Genomic DNA, 19713 nt, shown 5'->3' on the forward strand with positions numbered 1-19713 from the left:
TGTATGATGCTTTCCTTTGCAGTTCTTGCATCCCCGGCACCTACAGTTGACTGCAAGATGACAAAATCCTGTACAGTTGAAACACATCCTGTTTCTTCTCAGTATTGCTCTCTTGGTGGCCACGTCCACTACTTTCATACAGCCGTTACTCGAATGATCTTCTGAACTGCAATACACACATTTAATTTTGCGACCTTGTTTAGACTCTCCATTACTGCCAAGAAGTAACTTTTCTTCTTTTTTCCTCCATGACGTGTGTCTTGCTGTATCATCTCTTCTCCCTGTGGTAATCTTATCATCACCAGCTCTCAGGGGATTTCTCTCGACATACTTTCGTAGATTTTCAACAAGCTGTTCCAAACCCCACTCTTCCCAATCATCGTCCTTTTGTACGAGGACTTCTCGAACTGGGCCAAGCTTGTCCATCAGAGTGTAGACTGAGCTTTGTGCAGTAGTCAGTTTCCCCATTGTTGTGAGAGTGCGAACTATCCTGGCAAGCCTGTTATAAAAGTCGTGAATGTCACGCAACCTGTGAATGTTGGTCACCACAGGTAGTTCCTCAAGTTCCTTTATCAAGGCTTTGTGCACCTTAATGTCCTTCCCATATGTCTCGACTAGTATTCTTTTAGCTTCCTGATATGCCTCTGAGGTATGTGGTAGCCCCGGGATATCCTTCTTTGGTTTGTCTTTCACTAGCTCTAATAAGTCATCCACCTCTACTGTAAACTGATTCCAAAAGCGTAACCAGTCCTTGTAGTCACCAGAGAATGGTGTGATAGTATATTTCTGAAGCTTCACTGCTTGTGTTGAGGGCGCTGTTGAAGATGCATGCTCCCCCTGTGGTCAACTCGTTCGGCACGGTTGGCTTCCATCTGCCTCTCGAAATCTAGTTTCTGTCTATACCACTCTTCCTCTCGTTTTTGTTGGCGTGTTGCTGCCATCTCAATTTCCATTTGTTGTTGTGCTCTGTATTTTGATTGTTGCTCATTTACCACGCGCTGGATATGTAGCTCTTTTCAAGCTTCAGTTGTACGTCTCTTTCCACAGCTTCGTCTAGCTGTTTTCTGATACGCTGCCGCACCTCCCTAAATAACTGGATGGACTCTTTCTGTGTTGATGTCCACTCCTTCACATGTTCTAGGTCCGACTCTGCTTCCAACATATATTCGGCAGTCTCGTCTTTTAATTTGTCTAGTCGCTTGATCAACTCTCCTATTTGTTCATATGCCGTGGTAAGGGACCGTTCAGTTTTTACGGCCGGGGGGGGGGGGCCGGCAAAATCCAGGGGGGGTCATCATAATTTTGGAATCCAAGAAGGGGGGGGGTCATCACTTTTTAACTGGTAGGAAAGGGGGGGTCACCACATTTTCAAAAACATAATACCTACAATAAAGTCCACTTTATGCCATGGCCATGATTGACCCTCTTTACCGGCGGGCCGCCTTCGGCGGCCCAATACAATAAATATACTTTATGTATTACCCATGACCCTCTTAGCGGGCAGACGCCTTTGGTGGCCCACTCCAATTAGGTTTACTTCATGCAATGGCCATGATCGACCCTCTTTACCGGCGGGCTGCCTGCGGCGGCCCACTACAATAAATTGACTTTATTGTAATACCCCATGACCATCTTAACGGCCGGACGCCTTCAGCGGCCCTGTTCAGTAAAGTTTACTTCATGCAATGGCCATGATCGACCCTCTTTTTACCAGTGGGCCACCTTGGGTTGCCCACTAGAATAAAGTTGACTTTACGTAATGGCCCATGACCCTCTTAACCGGAGGGCTGCCTTTGGCGAACCACTCCAATAAAGTTTACCTTTATACAATGTCCATGGACATAAGTTGTCTATGGAAATGAAGTTAAAAATTGCCTTACAGTCGTCCTAATTAACAGACGTTTGCATGGATGTGGCTGAGAAGTTTGTACACTGGCATCTCTGCTACACGAATAAAGTGCGCCGCGTACCGGAGTTCAAATCCAAACCATGCGGGTAAATTTGACATATGGGTTTTGGTTATTTTTCAGGGGGGGGGGGGTCATCAAATTTTTCGTCTGACAAAGGGGGGTCATCATTTTTTCGCGAAAAATGCAGGGGGGTCATCATTTTTTTGAACACCGGCGACAAGATTTTGCCGGCCCCCCCCCCCCCGGGCCGTAAAAACTGAACGGTCCGTAATGTCTGCCGTGTCCTCACTGTTGGATAGCTCGGCAATGTCATCAAGTTTGATTTCGGCAATAGCCAGCTGTCGTTTGAATCTCTCCTCGGTAAATGCCATGTTTTGTACACGTTTGCAAGTACTGCGATCAACAGTTATTCGACTGCAAAACCTCGTATCAACGCGTTAATGACTGTTCAGTTTTTACGGCCTGGGGGGGGCTGGCAAAATCTTGTCGCCAGTGTTCAAAAAATATAGACCCCCCCCCTGAATTTTTCGCGAAAAAATGATGACCCCCCCCTTGTCAGACGAAAAAATTTGATGACCCCCCCCCCCCCGCTGAAAAATAACCAAAACCCATATGTCAAATTTACCCGCACGGTTTGGATTTGAACTCCGGTACGCGGCGATGAACAAAAAACATTGGTTTATTACGTTTAAGCTCACGGTACAGAGCAGCACACAGCATCCATGTGCGTTGCCGTTGTAGGTTTTCCACACCAATGGCTGAAAGACCAACACTCTTAAAAAAGTGATTAAAATCATGATTAGCAACATTAAAATGCCTCTTATTCATAATGTAAGAACTTTATTGCGAAACAAAACAGTCATTTTGTTACATAGTATTTAAAGAACATAATGTGAAAATTTCAGAAAATTTGACCCGGCCAGAGTGTAGTTAAATTCTTTGGAAATCTTGAGAAAAAAGAAAGTCAGGAAATTGGGTGGTTTGCATACATTTGCAAAAATAACACTTCTTTATCACGCAACTTACGACCACTAGACTACCACTAAAAGGTGAACCAAACCAATATCTAAATCTTGGATCAGCAAATTATTTATAATTTAATGAATATTTGCAAAAAGATGATTTTTGAGCAAATAAGCTGTTTTGGGTGCAGCGTCCCCTTTAAGTGTCGTGCTTTTGGACACAATATCGCAGCCATGTTCAAGTTTCCTATTTGTGAAGGGGTGGGTACTCTTGTCACAACATCATGATGCCATCTGATACGACAACATGTACAGGAAGATTAATTAAAGAGGAGTTGCAATGCGAAAAACATACGCTATATATCATATTAATCACATTCCAATATTACTATAATTGAATGAAAACTCTAAGATACTTTCCATTTGTATTCCCCTAATCCGTCATATGCATCTGTGTCGTGAATAAGAACTATAGACCATATTACAGCTGTAGAACACGACAAAATGAACTTCTCAACAAATACCAGGTCTTCGTTTGAGATTAAGCATACATTGGTCGTTTGCATAATTAAACCGAACTTCAGCCAAAGCATTCCTGGAACCTATCGTTTCCATCCTTCTGAAAAAGCTACGGTAAGACAAGCCTTTGTAGACTAGTCATGATATAATTAATATGACAGAAATACATGTAATCGTATTCGGGCCATTGTGTACAGAGTTCAGAAAATGAAACCACGCGGAGAATCGCCTTTATTGCCATGGATGTATATACACTAAAACAAGGTTCTTTGTCAGTGTGGACATTTTGGAAAACCAAGAGAATCACCCTTCTGCATGTGCTGAGAGATAAAAAGCATGATACATTTTTGCAGTTTTGAAATATCATATCACCCCTTGGATTTTGCGACTAAACCCCTAGCTATATAAAGAACACTTTTTACTACTACATAAAACTGAATGAATTTGTCCAGATAACATGGATTGTAAAGGATTATAGTATAGGATAGATCAAACTATTAAATACATGAAAACTTCTGGAAAAACCTCGGTAACTTTTTGAAACTGGGTTTTTAGAACACTCTTTAGGCATTTTGCATGCGCTTCTCTATTTTATTTTTTATTTTTATTTATTTATTTAGCACAAATAACCAAATTAATAAGAAAATAGTACAGAATGTAACAATTTACAACACCAAAGGAGACAACGCAGTTATTTGTGCATGGATAGCACAGAAAAGTCCGAAGACTTATTTCCACTGTGGTCCATGAAAAGAAGACTACACAATAAATATAAATATAAAAGATGACAAAGAATTCAAAATTAAGTGAAAAGACAAAAATGCGGAAAACAGTCGAATAAAAAGACAATCCTGCTGCCGGTTTAAGACACACAAACAACAACGACAAAAGATCGGTAATGACAAACATCCAATTGTAAACATACAAGGTAAAAATGGATATACAAAATCAATCTAAAGGTCAAGTACACTATAAAAATTTCTCTTCAACAAGCGTTTAAAAACATTGTTTGATGAAGTCAGCCGTATATTACATGGTAATTGATTCCATAAATTCGAGGCAGAATAGTGAAAACCAGTTTGAGCGAATTTCGCACCGAATGGAATATAAATAGAGAGGTCACCATGGCGAATGTTATAATTGTGAACGTTGCTTTTCATCACCACAATAGATGAGAGATAAGAAGGGCCTTTCCATGAATAATTTTATGCATCAGATTTGACTTTAAATATTCAATTCTTTTGTCCACAGGGAGCCACCCAATTTTTGTAGTGAGAAGCATCAACATGTTTCGCGGATGCAACCCCAGGACAAATCGAATAATTTTATTTTGAGTTGTTTGCAACCGATGTTTCGTGTATGTTTTCAGCCCAAGGTACCAATAGGCACTGGCATAATCAAACAGACAATTTATCAAGGCATTTGACAAGAGTTTTCTTAAATTAGTTTCCAAAAAATGACGTTTACGGTAGAGAAATTTCAATCTGGAATTTGCCGTGTGAATCACTTGCCAGGCCATACTCTCACCTGATAATGTTTGATCTAAATCAGCTCCCAAGTAATTGACGACATCCCTCGCAACGATTTTTGTGTTATTACACGTTATGAAAAGTTCGGAACTCTCGTAATTTATGGTTAGACCCAAATAGAATTGACTCTGTCTTACCAAGATGCAGTGATAGCTTGTTATCGATCAACCATTCATTCAAATTGTTCAAATCCGATTTAATCTGTTTTGTATTGCGCAAACATTGGTATCCGATACAAGTAATGCAGAGTCGTCGGCATAAAGAGAGAGTTTACAATCAACAGCTGAACACATGTCATTTACATATAGCGAAAATAATAGCGGGCCTAATATCGATCCTTGGGGAACACCGCAATTGACCTGATTTAACGAAGATGTAAACCCATTTACACTAACCACCTGTTGTCTATCTGTCAAATATGATTTAAACCAATCAATGGCCTCATCTGTCATGCCCATAGCTTTTAGTTTACACAACAAAATAACATGGTCAACAGTGTCAAATGCTTTTGAAGGTCAATGAGAACCATTCCCGTCATATTACCCCGGTCAATTTGATCTTTGATATGATCTGTGATGTGAATAAGACAGGTGTCTGTGGAATAACCCGGTCTGAAACCTGATTGGAATTCATACAACAAATTATACTTCGCTAAATATGCTTCCAGTTGGTCAAATACAATTCTCTCTAAAACCTTTGAGACAACTGATAGAACTGACACGGGCCTATAGTTGCCCTCAAAAGTCTTATCACCTTTCTTGTGGATTGGCATCACTTTTGCACATTTGAAATCTGCGGGAATAATACATTGACGAATAGAAAGATTGATTATATGCGTCAATGGTGTGACTATCTCTTCCGCACCATCCCTGAGGAATCTTGCAGAAATGTTGTCCAAACCAGTTGCCTTATGTACGTCTAAAGCTAAAATATGTTTCAAAACCTCGTTTTCATCCACTATGGACAGCTGAAAAGAATTTTGTTCAACACCTTTCTTGTTGTAATAACGTTTAACATGATCGGGGCCATATTTACCAGACGCCTGTGGTAATTTATCAACCAGTATTGAAGATATATTACAAAAGTAATCATTGAATTTCTTTGCAACCTTATGCTTATCAAAACATAGACTGTCACCTATGACCAAGCTAATGTTAGTCAAAGTTGCTTTTGATTTTCTCAAAGACATGCCCAAATTCTTCAAGGTTTTCCAAATAACTTTACTGTTATTCCCACATTCGTTTAGTTTTGATTTGAAAAACTCAGATTTGGCGATCCTAACGAGTCTACTGACTCTGTTCTTAGCTGTTCTAAATTGACGCAACAATGATTTATCACCGGTTGATTTCATTTTCCGTAGAATGTTATCTCTATGTCTAATTCCCTGTAAGATTTCGCTATTAATCCATTGTTGTGATCTCTGTTTTAATCGCACCTCTTTCATGGGTGCTATTTTGTCTAACACTCCAATAAACAAGGTCTTAAATTTATCCCAGGCATCATTAGCTTGATCACAGTTGATCACCTGAAACCAGTCTATCTCTTTGAGCTTTGATCTGAATAGCTCATCTGAATATCCCTTCATCGATCTCATCTTGACAGTGTTATGAGTCCCGATATAGTCTTTATAGACCTTTCTAGTACAAAACGTAACGTAATGATCACTTATTCCAACTGGCAAAACACCAGATTGACATATTTTATCCTTGTCTGAAGTCAGGATAAGATCGATGATTGTCGCACTTTCATCAGTAACTCTGGTGAATTCTGTGATTAATTGTTCCAAATCGAAAGCAATACAAAAGTTTTTGAAGCTGTTAAAAAGAGCACTATTATTTGATTTGTCAAGATTGCAGTTGAAGTCGCCAATGATTATCATCTCTTGTATCTGATACCCATCTATTCGATACAGTTGATCTTCAAGTAAGTTGAAGAAGTTGTTGATTCTTGGCGGTCTATAACACACACCAATTAAAATTGGTCTTGATTTTGGCAGGATAAGGTCAATCCAAAGTGCCTCGATATTATCATTTTGCATATCAATTCTTCGTTTAAATATGAGATTCGATCTTATGTACAGACAAACACCACCGCCCTCCCGATTACGATCATTTCTTTCTAATACATAACCAGGTATACTAATTTCACTGTCAGAGATCGAATCATCTAGCCATGTTTCGCTAATTCCAATTATAGCCGCCTTGGTGTTATTCGCCAGAATTTTTATTTCATCTAATTTTGGTAGGATGCTACGAGCATTTAGATGAATAATATGAAGACCTCTCTTATGAAAGCAGTCATAAAAGGAATCATCAAAACTGACGTTTTCTAAGTCTCTGTGATGATCATTAGTATTTGGGCTTTGGGCTAGATCTGGTATTGTGAATAAAGTTTGATCTTCCTCGTGATTTCCATCTTCAAAAAATGAGTCGGTGAAATGTGGAAGAGAACAAGATAAACAAAACCATGGTTCATTTGGTTTATCATATAAAGCGGTATAGACGTCAATTGAAATACTCTGACATTTGATGTGAAACCATTTTTGCAGGTGGAACATAGCAGCCCATACTGATTTGATTTTACAGATTTGCAACATGTGCCGCATGGATATTTTAGATTAGGACCTGGTTGATTTCAATATCACCAGCGAGTAGCAGTACGTGTATTAGAATTCTAAATGTGTTACTTTACAGTGTGCATCGTAATGATGAGTTTGCCTATTGTTGATAACAGCAGGTGACATTATCAAGTCCAGACAGTTCGTATGAAAAGTATCATGCGAATGCACCACAAACTGAGCGAAGTCATTTTGTAGCTCTCGGTAAATGTTAGGTTGAGACGACAAATTAAAAAAGTGGCAACGTACAATTCTAAAATAAATTACCAAGGAAAGGAACAAACAAAAATCGGTCCAGAAACTGTTTTCGCCATTATAGACAAAAACAGTAGCCTAAAGTGTACAATGTTCGAAGAGATATCTTCAGTACTCAATTGGTTTCTTCGTAACAGGACAAAATATGATTACTTCAATAATGCGGAAACAATGATCAGGACCGCAGTGTCCATCTTTTGTGGTCGTCACTAGTTGACTGCCATATCCGCAATCCGGGTCATTCGAAGAAACGATGGTCTTGTAAAAGCAGTTTTCACACAGATAAAAGTCCACGCAGTACAAACAGTTGAATATTCTTGTCTTCTCAGTAATGTCAATATCACACGAGTCACAAACAATACGTATCATGACTTTCAGACGGTTCCAATAAGAAAGTGAACGAGCACAGGTGACAGTAGATGAATCGTCTTGAAATGATTGTACACGGAACGGGGAAAAATGATTTTTCGGTGTTTAGTGCTTCTGATAAATCGTAAATGTCTTGTGACATTAGATGAGATGACGAGTGGAAATTCGATGAATATCAAAAATAGTCACTGCAAGTAACTTACGAAGACTTGACTTCAGTTTTCTTAGGTCTTCTCGAGTCCACGACGCTGTGCAGTAACAAAATGGCAGCTTACACGTGCTGACACGTCGCTATTGAGTCATACGACAGAGGTGCTACCAAAAGCTGTCAGAAACGTCAATATTAGACAGAGAGCACTCAAAAATAACCGAAAAACACTTCCCAAGCAGGAACACATCAAAATACCGGCAATTAGGGAACAAAAAACCAAAACGAAGAGAAAAACACAAGAACGAGCGAAGAGCGCCTTGGACAGCGTGTTGACAGCGTGACTATATCGAATCTAGACACTCTAATCTTCGTTCACTTTGTAACCCTGGACTTCTTCCTGACATGTGACATGAAGTAAGCAGCCTAAGGTACCACATATAGCGATGGTGGCGTGCGTGCTCTAAGCAAGCACTTTGACACCACATGCAGGGCCAAGTAGATTGATGCGTCGCCGTCAAGGGACTCTGGGCGTCAACTTTATCGTCGCCTTCAGTTTCACTGCCATGGCAAGCAACGCAAAGGTAAGTTAGTTATGTATAGCAAAAGAAAAATTGCATCGATATCATAAATTATGATTGCTATCAACAAATTCATTTGATACTTCATCTGGATCACGCTCAAGGTTCCTTTCGGCTCTGCCAGTCTTGTAAAGCGTGAAGGGAGCTCAAGCTATATAGAGTAAAACGAGTAGAGAGTCCAGTGATGAGACTAATAACAAAATATTTTATGGAATCAAGTTCACTGATGATGAGATATCATAAACACAGGCTGCTGTCTGGGCCTTCTACAGACTGTCGAAGATGTTCTGTCTGTGAAGTTTTCGTGTTGTTTTCTATACGAATGGCTAATGTCAAAGTTCAACTCACTACAATATTTTTATTAATCATTTGTTCTATTCAGACACATTTGTAGCAAAAACACTTCTTCATTTCATGTTAATAAAATACAACGTTAACTGTAACCCTTCTTAAATAAGAATAAAAAACTAGGTACGAAAAGACCTGAAAAATAGCTTTATACAATGAGGTTTTTGTTATCATCTGGTAAGAGGTGATATGCTATACTTAGATTTTGGCATACGACATACTTTTTAAGTTATTCATAGTGACTGTCAAAATACTTTGTTAGTCGTTGTCTGTCTTCAGACGTCTCGATTGTGTGCAACCAGTACTGCACACAGCTGTCGAGACAGTTTCTAAGTTCTCCATTTTCCAGAGCTTCAGTCAAAATAAATTCTACAAATGGTGTCTTCAAATGCTCGTAGCCCAGTTCCCCAAGTGACTTCAACATTCTTGTTATTCTCAAGTAGTTGTGCTTCGACCTGTAAAAATCGATGCACGAAATGTCATTGAATACTGACATCGCATACTTTTAGGACGAAACTGTTTGCTACTCTAACTGTGCAATGAGCTGATTCAGTTCGAAGGTGTGCAACGTTTTCAATTATACAAATAAAATACAACGTTAACTGTCACTCTTGTTAGACAAGAATTAGAGGCTAGATACGAAAAAGACCTGTAAAACTTAGTGAAAAATTAAAACTCATGGTTTTCATTACTGACTGTGGACCTATTTATTTTTTTATTAATCTTTAATTCAGGCCATAAATGTCTTAATAAAAAATAAACAGATACATAAAAATATGCAGAAGTTAAGAGTGAAAACGCTTAATAAAGGACCTTTCTACAATGTTTTCAAAATGCTGAATGATGCTATTTCCACGTTATTGGGATGACCAGATTAGTGATTCCAGGGCCAGTATATAACGGTAAATGCAGCGGTTAAGTCAACTTAGTCCAATGACTGCACTGCCCTGGTGTTCACTGCTCTACTACTCTTGTAAATGTTTGAATAGCAAGACCACTTCTGTAAAATATAGTGGTTCTTCATCAAGATCACTCGCGTTGCAAGCCTTTAAATTGTACAGATTTTACAAAAAGCTTACTCCTTTCCAAAATATATGGACACACCGGAACGACAAAAAACATTTATAAATGATATATAAATTTTCAACTTGTTGGTTCGAAAATGTTATTTGATTAGAGCCCAAATAGCTGCGAATGTGTAATAAGAGTTTTCTTCGAATAAGACCCATTTAATACTGAAAAAGTGTATAACACTATCATAGGTGTCGAAAGTGGCATGTAAATTCAAACGTTTTAACATCATTTTAGATTTCCCGCCATTTTCAAAAACTAATCATGTGACAGAGAAAATAAAGATTACAACAAAAAAATGTTGGCCACTGTGTGTTTTGCATTCAAATAAATGGCATCAAGCTTGGTTTTGGTATGATCACGATGTGTATGTGCAGGAAATAATGTGTGTTTTTTGTACTTTTCCGACGGTTGCCATTTTATGAGTGCGGCACTCAGTTATTATTTAATCTGTTAAAACGTGTATGGCATGGTCCAAAGTAGCGAGCGGTGATATTTCAATACACTGCCTTCAGTTAGCACATTTACACGAACCAACTATACTTTGGAAATAAAATAATGAAAATAATGCATAAAATTCGCAGCTATTGGGGCTTTCATTGTAGTGCTATTTTACGTGGTGAATGCATTGCATGTATGTCTGTGAAAGTGTTATATTTGAGATTTTGATTGAATAACTTGTCAGCTTTATAACATTTAATCTTTTCGACTTACCTGTTAAGATGGCTGTATCTTTCTATCCAGTTCGCAGCTCTTTGAATGGTTCCCTTTTCTTTGTCGACTAACTTCATTCCATAGAAACCCAGCATCATTTTATAAGACTTGAGAACCCTGGCCAACGTTTTCTTATCACTTTTGATTTTCTGTATCGATAAGAGATGATACGGAGCATCAAACCACTAAAGACCAAGGGGATTTTGCGGCAGATCAATGCATTTTTGCCAGTCTACTGTGTTGCAGTGACACACCGTATTTCATGTAAACTTGGGGTTCTTTACTTTTTCGTACACTTATACTACATATATTGGTCATTTACCACCTCAATTAACAATACAGGTGTTTGGCAGTAAATTGTAAATTAGACCATGTTAAAATCAGTGCTAGGTGAGCGAGGAACTGAATGGTATTGAAAGTGCAGAGTTGCTGTAAGGCTACCCAACTACATGCACGTGCATCTTCAGTCTGAATGAAATCTCTGAGATGCTCGCCAATTATTGCTCACCTTGGCTTCATCGTGTTGTAATTCTTGTGCGTCATAGTTCATACCCTTCTCACTAATAGGGAAAATCCTAAAGGAAACAATGGATGCAAAACTAGTTTTTTCATGATATCGCAGTTAACATATAAGAGCAGCTATTGCTGGAATGAACCGTGTTTTATTATAGTGATTGAGTTTCCACACGAGGACCAAGTCCAAGGCAAACTGAAACTGCAAGGTACTTGCAGATTACAATTGAAGAAGTTATGTTGCTTAATTTCTCTTGCCCTGTTTCAAAAAGTGAATTGCAATTGGTTTAATCTAACATTTTGAAGACAACAACGAGGCAATTTTAGTTGAACTTACCACTGAATATAACCATGGTGCCGCTCTAACTTATCGTAGTCACCCCACCAGTGTTTATGAATATTATCTATATAATCTCCTGCAATGAAGTAACAAGGCTTGGCTTTTAATGGGTACGAGATCAGTTAAATAATTTTTTACGTATTCTTAGACAGGGATATCGATCGTGTAAAGGCACATCTACACCTCCCTTTAACAGTACAGATGTTCTAGCTTTCGATGATGTTCTTCAATATTTGTGGACTTGTATGTCAACTGCAATGTCTTGGTCTACTTCCATGGCTTGTTGAAACCCTACTGTTCGACTTGTCAACGCAGCATTTAAGCATAATAGAGTGCAATGTTATTGTTGACATTTGTATTGCAGTCTGGACGAAAATACGCCCGTCAACAATAACCAAGCATTCTATGGGCTGAATTAACAAACAGATTACTGTTTATAACAACATGCCTTGGGGAAACTACGATTGCCATTAGTATGTAAATCGTTAACAGCTACAGTTATCGTTCCTTTAGTAAGGGATTACAGCGAGCGATGGATCTCCTACTTCATTGCATTCTCTGCTCAACAATCTTTTAATCTTTCGGGTAAAATTTAGTTCCTGATTATCTGTGACTTGCAACTTTAGACTAATACTTGCAAGTTTTGATTTGCATATTATACTTTGCTCATTGGTAATTAAGCTACATATGTAGATGTACTCTGGCTGTGTGAGATGTGAATGTTTTAATTATGCATGTTCTGAAATCATGAATGTCTCAAGCGTCGTACTGTAATGGGAAACGAACAGACCTTGTGGCTCAGACTTGAGTTCATTCTTGTAAAACAATAGGTTCATCTTGCCCTGTAATGACAAAATAAAAACACAAGAAAACAGTGAAAAAATGCCAAAATTCTTGAACCTACCACGGTTGTACATTACATTGAATGACAGATATAGCAAACTATTGTCAAAGTGTATATCATCTATATTTGTGTAATCCTGACACTGCTATGAAAGATAAATGCTGAAACAAACTGAATTAAATCAGCAGATTTATTCAGCATGTCAATAGTGTCGACGGCTAAATCTTAATACTTGCTGTTACAGGAATGACTAATAGCTTTGCAGATTCTAAACGCTAAGTGCTACAAAAAGATTTTTACTGGATAGCCACTTGTGTAATGTCTAGCATCCTAAGTACTCAATTCTCCGCTGAGCCTTGTTCTGTCCCCTTTTGAAGACCATTAAAGTTACCGAGAGTGAAAATGAAAGGAACAATGAATGCTTCTTTCATAGTTCTTTCATACAGGAGAAACGATTTAGTGAATTACAGACATTCTCATTCATTAATTTTCGATTTTACTTTTAACATTTCGTTTCGGGGAAGTTTCTTAGAAAACGGTTTCAGTTTTCTCTATAAAAGCCAAAGTTTTAACTGGTGTGCAACCACAATTCTATAAAATGTGGCACAGTAAATTCTCAGCAGACATGACTTTTGTACATTTATTGATTTGTCACACACAATTTATGTCAATGTGTTGTACTTACTTAGATTTTAGAGATGTGAGAACTTGATGATTCATGTACGAACGCAGTTTATAGATAAAATTTAAATAACCGAATTTCTAAGGATGCATTCTAACATATAGACGCCAAGTAAACGTTTTACATATGCATGATCAGTGCAAGAAATACAAGGTGTTTGGGCAACCTGACCATTCTCTTTGTACTAAAATGTCTGCATTAAGAGTTTACCGTTTTATGACTAAAGTGGAACTAAAGTGCGGTGTAGCTAGGATGAAAGCATTTTAACGCGGAAGCAAAATGTTTAAATTTGTCCAATCTCCTCAAAACTGATGTATCACCGAAGTTTAACATATCAATACCTACCCTATAGATGGTGAAAATTCGGATAATTTCTTAAACAAAAAAGTAAGTTTTTAACTACTTTGTGAAACCTGTGTGAGTGTTTGCTTGTTTTCCATTTCTATAAATGTTTTGCATGTATTAGTTGAGGGAAGAGTAGCTTCTTTCAATGGTGGTTCAATTCCTTTGTGACACAATAGCAATGTCATATGTATACTTGTTGCAAATTTCACCGTTCAACATTGGAGAACATTAAATAGAACATATGTTTACTGCTATGCTGCTAAACTTAACTCAGTTACAAATTTTAAATGACTTATTTACAGCTGTACTGGGGACTGCAGGCATCATCCTTTTACATGTTTCAAGCAACAACCCATGATAAGAATGGGAATGTTTTATGTCGGTTACAACTCTCTTGAAAATATAACACCAATATTATCATCCCTAACCTTAGCCTCACGCCACAATCGTTTCCAGACATTGGTACCAGAAGAAGAAGCATCCTTTGTTGAGTCATAACTATCTGTTCCAGATGTAGACAAAGCATCTGATTCCTGACCCTGTTTGTAAAAATTTCCATGCTGAATATTTGGTGCCGTTGCTGTAACATCAGTGCTCTGGTGACAGCTGTGTTTGTTATCGCAGTGTTGTTGCCCAAATGGGTCAATGTGTTCATTGTATGACTTATTGCGATGGTAAGTTTTATCATTTTCAGATCCCACGCCCCTTGTTTCATCAGTCGCTTTTGAGCTGTATTTGACGTTTTCAGTATCATTTCCATATGGCTGTTCAGATTTATCCTTCTTGTCTCTTTTATCACCTTGTTCTTCTCTATCATCAGCTTTAAAACAGATATCAGTTCCCTCGTCCACTTGCTCACTTTCCGCATCTATGTCCACTTTACTACCGACAGGCAGGTCATCTTCAGGTCGGCTTCTGCTGGTGCCTCGATCCTCTCTTTTCTGTGCACTCGTCACTTGTAGACATTCCTCTCCGATGTGTGCACCACTATTGTCAGTTGTGATGCCCTCTATTCCACCTTCCACATCATTGGGTTTCTCTCGCTGGCTGTCACTTGGCATCGTGCTGTCATCTTTACCCTGTGTCTCACCTATTTTATCCATGTCTCTACTAGGTGATGTATCTTCAGGGTCATCATGGTCTTCACCCACCTTAAGTAGTTTCTCTGCATCACTCTTTTCTTTCTCTTCAAAGGCATGTTCGTCTCTGGCTTTGTTTTCCACATCATCTTGTTTTTCTAGGTTGCTGTCATTACTACAGATCGATCCTCCAAGTTCATCTTCCGCTGGGCTTCTGCTGGTGTCTTGATTCTCGCCGTTCTGTGCATTCTTAAGTTGAAGATCTTCGTCTCCGATGTGTGCACTACTATTTTCAGTTGTGATACCCCCGATTTCACTTTCTACGTCATTGGGTTTCTCTGGCTGGCTGTCACTTGGCATCATGCTGTCATCTTTACCCTGTGTCTCACCTATTTTATCCATGTCTCTACCAGGTGATGTATCTTCAGGGTCATCATGGTCTTCACCCACCTTACTTAGTTTCTCTGCTTCACTCTTTTCTTTCTGTTTAAATATCTGTTCGTTTGTGACTTTGTTTTCCACGTCGTCATGTTTCTCTGGTTTGCTGTCATCTGTGATGGTGCTGTCATCTCTTTCTGTTGTGTTTGTTTCCCTTTCTGTCTCCATGGCTGTTTCAGTTGAAACATTGTGATCTGGTACATCTACTGCGTCATTGTTCTTGTCATTCACTACAAGTGGTTTCCCTTCATTTCCATTTTCTTGGCCTTCATCAACCTCTCTCTGTCGACCCCATGTATCAGATACGTTTTCCTTTCCTATGGTTGCATCCCTCGTGATGACAATTTCCTTTGGCTCATTTATTCTGTCAGTCTCCTTCGGTTCAAGTTGATCAATTGTCACTTTGTTGTCATTGGCAAGCTCGTCATCAGTTTTAGTTACTTTGTCTTCAGCTGACTCTTCTGACTTGTCCAAATCTTTCCTGTCGTCATCGAAATGATCATTTTCTCTTCTGTGAACGTCGTCGTCCCTTCCACCTTCACTTGGTTTAGTCTGCCGTTTAACTTCCGCTCGGCTATCTTTTGCACGTTCTTCTACAACGCGCCGGGTAGGCATAGCTACATCCCTTTCTGCAAATGCATTTTCCCTTCCACGTGGACAGAGACCTTGACAACAAAATATACAAACATCAATGAACTTGGTCATGCATAACATTATAGATAAATGCTTTTTCAACTAAAATAAAATTTCTACCCGGTACAAAAACTTGAAAGAGGTTACCATGGGGACTCAGTGTAAACCAAAAATGATAATCTTTTGACCACAATGTAAGAGAAACAGAGAAAGGTTAACACGTGGCTATAGACAACCTTTCTGATATCTATTCAGTACGGGAGCTAAATTCTGAGAAATCAAATCATCTTCACTCACCTGATGATGAAGTATCTAATTCGTAGTCTGTGTGAAACTGTCCAGGCTTTAAATTTAATGTTGTTGCTGTTGCAACGATGTCAGTTTGAGAATTGTCTGCTTTATTGCTGTTTAGTAGCTTGACCTGCTCTTCTGGTTTATTTCTACCTAAAATGGACAAGTTCACCATGAAATACACAAATACGAGGGAACTGCAGCTTGAATGCACATCAAATCACACAGGAAAATGGGAAACTTTGTAATCATTGTAACGTGGTGAGGACATACGACGTGTGGCACAGTGTAATCTGAAGGGTTGCTATCCTAAAATCATCGAGGGATGGGCTTGTTGTGGGGCGTTAACTAAACGTGAAAATATCATAGTAAAGGACCGTATCAAGCAATGGCATGGTGTAGAGAGCTCGGCCAGTGGTTTACGATGATGCTCTGCCAAAATTGCAACGCATGATTCCAGAGAAGTGCGTACGTAAATTTTGCTTTTAAGACAACGTAAAAAATGATTCTGCACATTTTCATCGTAACAATACCGTGACATAGTATTTCAATCTAATACAACTCAAAATAGGTTGCCCCATGAATCGACCTAAAAATAAATAATGTGAATTGTCTCGACTATTACCTTTGACAACACCGATGTTCATCTTTGAACAGTCAGGATTTTCTGTAAAACCCAGATCACTGTCAACGTCACCACAAAGTACATCGGTCAGATCATCATGGTGCTCCTGTTCATCTTTCATCTGTTTTAGTGCCCTTAGGATGTCCAAAGCTGCTCCGAAGGCCAAGAGATGATTTAGATCCGAGTGGATGCTTTCTGTACTGACGATTTCATCTTGCAAGAGCTCCACCTTGGCGTTTATTTGTTTACACTTTTGATTGTAGATATCATCAACTTCACTGTGCAGTCTCTTTACTTGATTCTCAATGGCATCAATTAACTTTGAACGCAATGTTTTTATTTTGAAGTCTGCAGTTGACCTGTTTGCATCCAAGTCTTTTCGAATGTCATTCATTCTGTTCTTTCTTAGCTTTAAATTGCTAACTTTCTGAGCGATTTTCTCAGAGTGAGCTTTCATTTCTGGCATATACTTCTCCAGTGCCAACCCCAGTGATATAATTGTATGACCTGTTGTAGCATGTTCAACAACTGTACATTTATAACACGTTGGGACCTGGCAAGTGTCACAGAAAAATTCTAGTCTATCACTGGGATGAGAATCACAGAACCCTGGTTCAATATCTTGAAAGTGTTGGGTTGACATGTTTTGGTATTTGCACACAATTCACAAACGTAACAGCCCCGTCACTTCTGTCGGGATGACGAATAACGCCCTCAAGGTAATTTACAAACCGAATTCTATACGTTCTCCTCCAAAGGGCAAAGACCAAGTCCTCTTACATGTTGGACATACCAGCGGACTATTGTTTGTTTTGCCCCTTTCTGGGAGACAAAGTTCATAACATGCGTGACAACAGGGCGGTGTTTCGGTTGACTAGAGATGTTCCATACAAAGTGCACACAGCATCAGCAGCTCGTCATTAATGCCAATCTACTGCTGCTTCCAATGAAGTCGTGACTATGTTGGACCAAAGGAGTTTACTGAAAGTATTAAAAACATATCAATTGTGGTCATGTTAACACTTACAAAGTATCATGCATATATCTATGCATTTTACAGTTTTCGTTTTGAATGTATTGATATTATTCTTGTTTCCTGGTACCGATCGGTCCCTGAAGTAAAACTGACACACCAAGATCCCACGATGGTCTTATTATACCCACATCATGTGCTACCTCACACAATTTCCTTTGCAAACCAACTTCAAAAGGTTAGCCTGAGAAATGTCGAACATATTATCAATTTTAACCATGTTTTACTGTTGTATATTGTCTCCACACCCTTGACTGGTAGGTGAGTTTGTGTGTTCCTGGTAATTTACGACTGAAATACTCAAACTGCATATTATAGCAGGTGTTTACATGTCTTTTGTGTACATGTGAGACCTGCGGCTTCAATCGTCAAAACATATTTAGTTGAGAGTATGTCACACCTTGACCCACAGCATGAATAATTGGACAACTGGCTTTTTGACTTCCTCTATTACGATATTCATTACGACAGTATTATTTTGGGCCAGCTGAATTTAAATCTCAAACCTTTGACGTGAAGTACATAAAGGCCATATCAACTGGAAAATTTACCTGAACTGTCCTTGTTGAAATCACTTGTACGTAACGTATACTGTGAGGTTCCAAACAAAGACTGGAATAGCAGATAGAACATTACTCCCCAGTCCTCCACTGAAAATAGAAGTTGACATGCGCATATCAACATTGCCTGAGTGACCTCATCTGGACTTTACACGGAAGTATTTTCCTGACAATCATACTGCAGCCTAGCAAAAATAGATGGCAAGCTTTAACAACAAATTGTGCCACTGGCAATTTAGTTCTTTCACTTTTATGATAAACATAGTATTGAATTAAAATTGCCAAAACCACAGCGCTGAAATTAAAGCCGGGGGAGCATTCAGTTATTATAACCGAGGGGGTGGATAGACCCGTGTCTTTTCATCAAAGTAGCTGCATGTTGATTTCTGACATACATTATTTTTCTTGACGGTTTTACTGAAGTCAAGACCTGAATTTGATAATCGATATAAAAAATGCAGGACAGACACATGTACAGTACATTTCAGTTGGTAAATTTGGTTACATGGTATCGCACTAATTGGAAGAACAATGACAAACTGTGACTGGGTCAACATATATGCAACAACCAACCAGATGTAAGCTTAAATTGAAAGTGTTCCTGGGTTTCAGTGTATGTTTTAGTTCTGTGTAATTTGATACTTTTCTCTGACATTATTTCCCCGGGCTTGAACTTTCATGAATTTTCAATTGGTGACTAGGTGACTAGGTGACGAGAAACTGCTAATTCAATATGGAATCCCCTTACTGTGATCGACAACTCTGGTACACTTCATCAAATTTTGTGTTGCCATTTTTGAGATAAAAACAAAGTTTATGAAGTTCATTAATATGCATTTTATAAGTTATCTGACATTACACTGTAGAAGATCCTTCAGTTCAAGTAGGAGTCATGAAAATGGCCAGTAAAACAGGCTGACATGCATATTAGGAAAGAGATACTGTGGCTATGACTAACCATGATACCGCCTGATATCTCAGCATGCAATTTAATATTTATTCAAAGAGAGCTGCGATGCAAAAACACGCACATTATAAATTTCCTATTGATGTCATCGCAATATTTTTAAACCAATAATTGAAAAACAAAGTGGACGAGAATGTTTTTTATTTACATTACCCTGTTTACCCAAATTAAGTTTTGTGCATCGTTTCGAACAACTACACACCTCTATTTTAACTGTACAATGGGACAAATTAAACTTCTCAACAACTACTAGATCTTTATTTCAGATTAAGCATACACCTGTGCATTGGATACACCTAACTTCAGCCAAAGCATGCCAGGAACCTATCATTTCCATTCT

The 19713-nt window shown here is 38.6% G+C and overlaps 2 protein-coding genes and 1 long non-coding RNA gene across 3 annotated transcripts; all 3 read right to left on the reverse strand.

Moving 5' to 3' along the window:
- Positions 1-9467: 9467 nt before the first annotated feature.
- On the reverse strand, positions 9468-11121 carry LOC139141218 (opioid growth factor receptor-like protein 1). Its single transcript, XM_070710842.1, has 2 exons — positions 11024-11121; positions 9468-9693 (listed from the first exon to the last, which is right to left on the reverse strand). Exons 1-2 carry the CDS (start codon positions 11119-11121, stop codon positions 9468-9470), a joined length of 324 nt encoding a protein of 107 aa, XP_070566943.1.
- A 410-nt stretch (positions 11122-11531) lies between these two features.
- Positions 11532-12711, reverse strand: LOC139139626 (uncharacterized). Its single transcript, XR_011553844.1, has 3 exons — positions 12667-12711; positions 11874-11952; positions 11532-11598 (listed from the first exon to the last, which is right to left on the reverse strand). It is a non-coding gene; the product is annotated as an uncharacterized lncRNA (long non-coding RNA).
- A 1419-nt stretch (positions 12712-14130) lies between these two features.
- On the reverse strand, positions 14131-17718 carry LOC139141219 (enolase-phosphatase E1-like). Its single transcript, XM_070710844.1, has 3 exons — positions 16814-17718; positions 16195-16341; positions 14131-15929 (listed from the first exon to the last, which is right to left on the reverse strand). Exons 1-3 carry the CDS (start codon positions 17454-17456, stop codon positions 14131-14133), a joined length of 2589 nt encoding a protein of 862 aa, XP_070566945.1. The 5' UTR covers positions 17457-17718.
- Positions 17719-19713: the final 1995 nt, after the last annotated feature.

The sequence above is a fragment of the Ptychodera flava genome, chromosome 9 (assembly GCF_041260155.1).
Source record: "Ptychodera flava strain L36383 chromosome 9, AS_Pfla_20210202, whole genome shotgun sequence".
Taxonomy (NCBI): Eukaryota; Metazoa; Hemichordata; class Enteropneusta; family Ptychoderidae; genus Ptychodera; species Ptychodera flava.